Source organism: Dermacentor variabilis, chromosome 11, assembly GCF_050947875.1.
Source record: "Dermacentor variabilis isolate Ectoservices chromosome 11, ASM5094787v1, whole genome shotgun sequence".
Lineage (NCBI taxonomy): Eukaryota > Metazoa > Arthropoda > Arachnida > Ixodida > Ixodidae > Dermacentor > Dermacentor variabilis.
The window spans coordinates 38452293-38458235 of record NC_134578.1 but is presented as its reverse complement, the minus strand read 5'-3'; the positions used below and the strand labels follow the sequence as shown (position 1 = coordinate 38458235).

Here is a 5943-nt window from a genome sequence, read left to right as displayed (position 1 = left end):
CATTACAGGGACAGTCGTGGAAATGTCTGCAGCGTTCGCGTGCACGGATGTGGCTAGCTGGTCAGCCAACACGTTTCCTTCAATCTCGCGGTGCCCCAGCACCCAGCATACTACGATATGCTGCCTGGACGCATAGGTGGTGCATAATGCTGAATAGAGAGACACAATTATAGGATTTTGATATTTCTTCACAGTTTTCAATGCGTTTACTACGCTCAAAGAGTCTGTGTATATAACTGCCTTTGGGATATTCAATTCATTAATGTGTTTAACGGCAGCTAATATCGCGTAGGCCTCTGCTGTGAAAATACTTGTGTTATACCCTAGTTACACGGGCCGCTTAACCGCGGTTAAACTTAACCGTGGTTAACTCGCTCAACCGTGGTTAACGCGAACCGTAGTCCGCCAGAGTTACACGGGCTATCCCGATCACGGTTAATGGTCTGATGACGCGTCACGTGATCCCTTGCGTACAGGCTTCATTTTGATAAATTTTTCTGCGACATTTCATTTCAGTGATGTAAAGATGTTACTTTTCATCAAAAAAATGTCATATTTCAGTGTTCTAACGTGGAAAAGACTTCGTTTGGCACGTGTACGTTAGTACTTAGCGTCATTTGAGAATAATCTGCTAACGCTGGTCGCAGTCGGTCGTAGAGTTGGTTTTACGGCCAACAATATCCGTTGCCCCCAAGCCGCTATCTATCTACGTCGTATCTGCGTTCCCGCTTCGTTCCGTGTTCTGCCTGCAGCGAAATCCCGCGTCCGGTTATCTTCTTTAGGAGTTTTTTATTTGTTGTGTCATTATTGCGTTCCGTGTTCTGCGTTCGGTGTCTGGTGTACCATTGTCGGTTTCTTCACGATGGCTCTTCGCCCGCCGGAGCGCCGTCTCAGTGCCGATCGACTTTTCTGGACTGTGTTCACAGCACTGCAAAGCAAGTTGCACGACCAGAGGATAAAGCAGGCCCGCATCTTTCAAGCTATCAACCACTTAGAACAAGAAAGGGAGTATGCTGAGCAGCGGTGCCGTCAGCTGATTCTCGCCGCTGTGCTGTTTAGTGCACGCAAAAGGCAAATATGGATGTATCCGCGTGAAAATTCGTGGTATGAAGCAACATTGCCCCAGCTTCCAGATAGCCAATTCCGGGAGAACTTCCGAATCAACCGATGTACTTTCAATTACATCGTCAGCGTGTGTGAAAGCATGAAGCGGCAAGACACAGTCATGCGCAAAGCAATTTCCTTGGACAAGCGTGTCGCGATTGCCTTGTACCGGCTCGCCACCTCTGCGGAAGATAGGACTGTGGCTAATCTCTTCGGCGTGAGCCGCTCTTCGGTGAACCTCATCTTCCGAGAGTTCTGTGATGTGGTTGTACGGTGCTTAGAGGCGCGCTTAGTGCGACTTCCCCGCCCACATGAAATGAAGGAGCACCTGCGTCAGTTTGCAGCAATCACCGGCTTCCCGCAATGTGTGGGTGCCCTGGACGGTTGCCATATCGAGGTTTGCCCCCCTAAAGAGCATGCAGCCGACTATTATAACTACAAGGGGTGGTATAGTTCGATTCTTTTGGCTGTTGTGGACCACCGGTACAGATTTATGTATGTCAATGTGGGGTCACCTGGAAGGAACCATGACGCGGCAGTGTTCGAAAGGTCGCGACTGCCTAAAGTTTTGGCAAGTGATCTGTTTCGACTAGAAGCAAAAAATGTCGAAGGTGTTTTAGTGTGCCCTCTCCTTCTTGCTGATCAAGCGTTTCCTCTGCAGCGCCACATCATGAAGCCGTTTCCTCGTGCCGGGCCAGTTGGTTCCCCATCGCAAGCGTTCAACTACCGTCTGTCGAGTGCGAGAAGAGTTGTAGAGAATGCGTTTGGTCGACTTAAAGCACGATTTAGAATCATGCACAAGGGCCTCGAAGTAGATATTGACAATGTCAATCGCATTATTCGTGCGTGCTGTGTACTGCACAACATATGTGAAGAACTTACAGATCACTGCGATATCACCTGGATCGAAGCTGTGCAGTGCCAAGACGCGGGTCGGCCGCAACCAGTGTGCAGAAGTCGCCGTGAAGAGCCACTCGGAGTCACAGTTAGAGATGCCCTTGCCAAGCACCTTGCTGCTCGCCAAGCTAGCTGAGCATGCAGTTCTCGGTGCTTCTCAGGATGAAGTTTAGAATGTATTTTAAACTGTTATAGCCATTGTTCAGCTTTATCATTATTTTTCTTCATTTTAATATCTTTCTTGTGCTTTCCCTTTATGTTTTGTCACAATGTATTTCAGGTTTATGCTCACTGATCCTTTTTTTTTTGTGGATAAATTTTCACACCAACCTTCCCCCCTTCTTGCTGTGAATATGTAGTGCGCTCTTTTTTACATTAAATTCTGTGTAAGCACATGTAAAAGGCACAATTCCACGTATGAACATGCGACTTTGCAGGAATAATAACTGAGATTTCAATTCATTTGAGATGGGATGAGCCAGTACACAAACAATTCTGAATTGTAGGTGCGACCACGTGCAATGTGCTGTAGCAAAACTGCATGAAATCTTGAACTGAACAGACCGCAAAGGGAACTGAAGCTTCAAATCTGCTTAATATTATAGGGTCCACATAACACCTACATTTAGTTTTACTAAGCATACATGTATTTTCCCTAGTTTCTTTAGCCAATGCATGCTTGCACTTTTTTGAATTGAAACTTGATATTGGGAAATAAGTACTTAACACAGGGAGGGGGGGGGGCACTTGGAACTGCCAGGTTACCAATACCAATAGCTATTTATAGCTTTTTAAGCATCGGTAACTCGTGTTTCAGCTTGTTTGTGCAGTGTTGGGTAAGCTGATGAATTGTGTCCAGTTTTGTCCTGTGGTTATAAGTTGGAACTGGAGCTGTCCATGTGGTCTGTATTAACATTGCTGGGGATTGGTCTCTGGAAGGTTGTTTTCCGTCAATGTATGGCTGCTGTGCGAGGCCCTGGAATGCCACTCCCTTCACTAGGAATCCGTGTTGTGTAATGTTTCAGAGATAAATGAATATTTGTTTTGTGCAATACATGATCACCTTTTATTTATCATTTGGTACAAGATACTTCTCCAGCATTCTAATCATGCTTGCCTGCATGTCATTAGATTCTGCTTGCAACTTGATGAACGTCTTGTGAAGCTTGTAAATTTTTTTAGAAGCTTTCGCTGCTCGTTGTTCTGCTTGCTTGTGTAAGCTTACGAGTTCTTCGAAGTTTGTCGACGCAGGCCTCTTCCTTCCTTTAGCCTTGCTGTTGGCAGAACGGCTGCCTGCTCTGGCACCCAGGTCATTCGCTACCTCAGGCTGTGGGCTGTCTGTGGAAGGCTCTGGAGTTTGGCTGTCAGTGGGAGGCTCCGGAGTAATGCTTAGTTGACAAACACTGCTCTCCTCAGTAGAAATATTGCCATCGTCCCATGATGCAATGACCTCTGCAGAATTTGGCAGTTCATTCACTTGCTGCACCTGCAAATTTCGGTATGCCAATAACACATGAACATTCGACGCAGTAAAACAGTGGTAATAACTAAGAAAGCGTTCAGATCACCGAGATAAAATATGGCTGCAAGGTGGAATGAAGATTTGGATGGAGCTGCAATAGATGTACATACCAAATGAAAATGTCTGCATTGGATTTTAAGACACATACCTTAAGAATTAAAAGTATATTCTGCAGATTAAGTTGTGCGCAGAAAGAAAATTGTTGGCAAACTACAAGCTTTCTGCACACAGATGTATACGTAGAAAGCTTGTATTTTTCGCTACAGGTTACAAAATTTTCAGCAAATCCTGGTATGTAAAAAGAATGGTGATGATGAAGGCTTTTCGCTACAAGTTAATTCGTTCCCTGAAATCATAGAAGGAATTAACTTGTAGCAGAAAACCTATATTCATTCATCATCAGCATTCTTCAGGATATGCAGGATTACACAACACTGCTACAAGTATGTGGTGTGCATTCTTAGGTCTCTTTATTGTAGTCTTGTTTTCTGTGCAGCTACACTAGTTATTCCTTCGCGTGGAGAAATGGAGGAAAGAAAGGATCTTAATGGATCCTCGAGAGGTTTGCTGGCGGCATGCCCCTCCAGATGATGGGATAAAAATGCAATCATGTGCACATAGGTACAGTACATACAGCAAACACAACACTTTCTGCAGCGATGTAGGCAGCCTATTGCTCACGTATAGTATGAGCCATGCCGTACAGAAATCATTGCCGGACAACAGATGGTTATAAATGCTGGCAAGTATTGTGAAGACCTGAAGATTACCTCAATGTTTTCCTCCATGAGCAAGTCGTCGTTGACCGGTAGTGCTCCGAGGAAGCCGTGCAGACGCCGGTACAACGGCCAGGTGATGGCTTTCGAGCCGGTTGTTGTTGCGGTGCGCCTGAGCTTTCTGAAATTATAATATATTCATTTCGTCAAAGTGCAGCCTATTCAACACAGTCATTGCTCCAATACAGCTACTATAAATGTACCATAATTACCAAAGACAATTTTTGTAGCACTGCTGCAGAAAGAAGGAAACACCACTACATGTTAAGAATAATTACTGGACTAGTTTTCCGTCCCTTAAGCGATAATAAATCAAGAAAGGAGCAAATAATAATATAAGAGAGATTTAAATAAAAATGTTAATCTGTAGTGTCGCCTCTAGGATATTTAATTCTGCAATAGTACTTATTTCCTGTGCAACAATTATAGCCATCTGAAGGAAGGTCATTGTAGCAGTAATCGTGAAAATGAAGGTAAGCTTAAACTAGTGGAGCTTGAATTATTAAACATGTATTTTCATGGTAAACTGATACTGACAGCATGCACTTCTGTTAAATTTTTTTCCCGATTAGAAGATGGCAACGAAATTTTTGTTTCACGATAGATAAAAACCATATGAAAATTTCGCATGAGAGCACACAACGCTCAGCTTGCATTCCATTGTGGTACGCAGTGCTTGTCCGTGGTTTTAATATCTGCTCAGACATAGGAGCCAATTTACGACCCCATATTCGTTGGGCGCGGACAGCGGAGAGAGCGTACGGCGCGTAGGCCATGCACCTTATAAACATGCGACTACGCCTGAAATTACACCAAGCTTAAAAATAATCCGGCACACGTATCAATGCCGTAAAGCCCTAGTGTTCTACCTGCGGCGAGCGCACAACTGGCCGCAACGCACGGTCGCATTCTCTCGCGTTTACGCGTTGCTGTTTGCTAGAGGCTTTTGCTGCGCGCGCGTTTTCTTGCTGTTTGGACTTCTGTGTTATCGAGGCGTTAACGGCTAGCATCTCGTCTAGCAAGCAGACGCCGCGTCCTTTGACCAGTACATGCTCCCCTGCACGGCGTATTTCCCAATATTCACTTACCGATAACGTTTGTTCATGTTATCCAGCTTCAGGCGCACTTGCTTCGTCGAATATGGTCCTTCGCCGGCGGGAATACTGGCGTTGAGCGTGGCCGTCATCTCTGCGTAGACGCGCGCGTTACGACTACTTGAGCGCAGAGCGCCCAGATTATCTTCCCAAAGGCGTATCAGTGCCTCAGTTGTCGCGTCAGGCCAAATGATACGCCTTTTGGAAGATATCTGGGACGCGCCTGCGCTGCACTCTGGAGAAGTATCGTCCGCCATTTTGCCGTCTCCAAAACGTCGGTTACACTAAACCGAGGTTGCCAAGCTCGGTTGGCGGTCAACCGCGGTTAGCGGCCTAACCGCAGTTTCGCCTGCCGTGTAACCGCGCTAACCGCGTTTAGCGATAACCGCGGTTACGTTAACCGCGGTTAAGGCCGCCCGTGTAACAGGGGTATTAGGGTGCAGAACACCAGCATCTGAAAAGGATGGACCGACTGCTGCGTAAGATACGCCAGAATTACACTTTGATGCGTCTGTAAAGAAGTCAGGACATGAGTATTTGTGTTGTAATT

The 5943-nt window shown here is 45.7% G+C and overlaps 1 protein-coding gene across 1 annotated transcript; it reads right to left on the bottom strand.

Annotated features, from left to right (window-relative positions):
* Nucleotides 1–3048: 3048 nt before the first annotated feature.
* LOC142564903 (uncharacterized) lies at nt 3049–5631 on the bottom strand. The gene is made up of 3 exons (XM_075676103.1): nt 5388–5631; nt 4294–4420; nt 3049–3487 (listed from the first exon to the last, which is right to left on the bottom strand). The coding sequence occupies exons 1-3, from the start codon at nt 5483–5485 to the stop codon at nt 3068–3070; spliced, it is 645 nt and encodes a 214-aa protein (XP_075532218.1). The 5' UTR covers nt 5486–5631; the 3' UTR covers nt 3049–3067.
* Nucleotides 5632–5943: the final 312 nt, after the last annotated feature.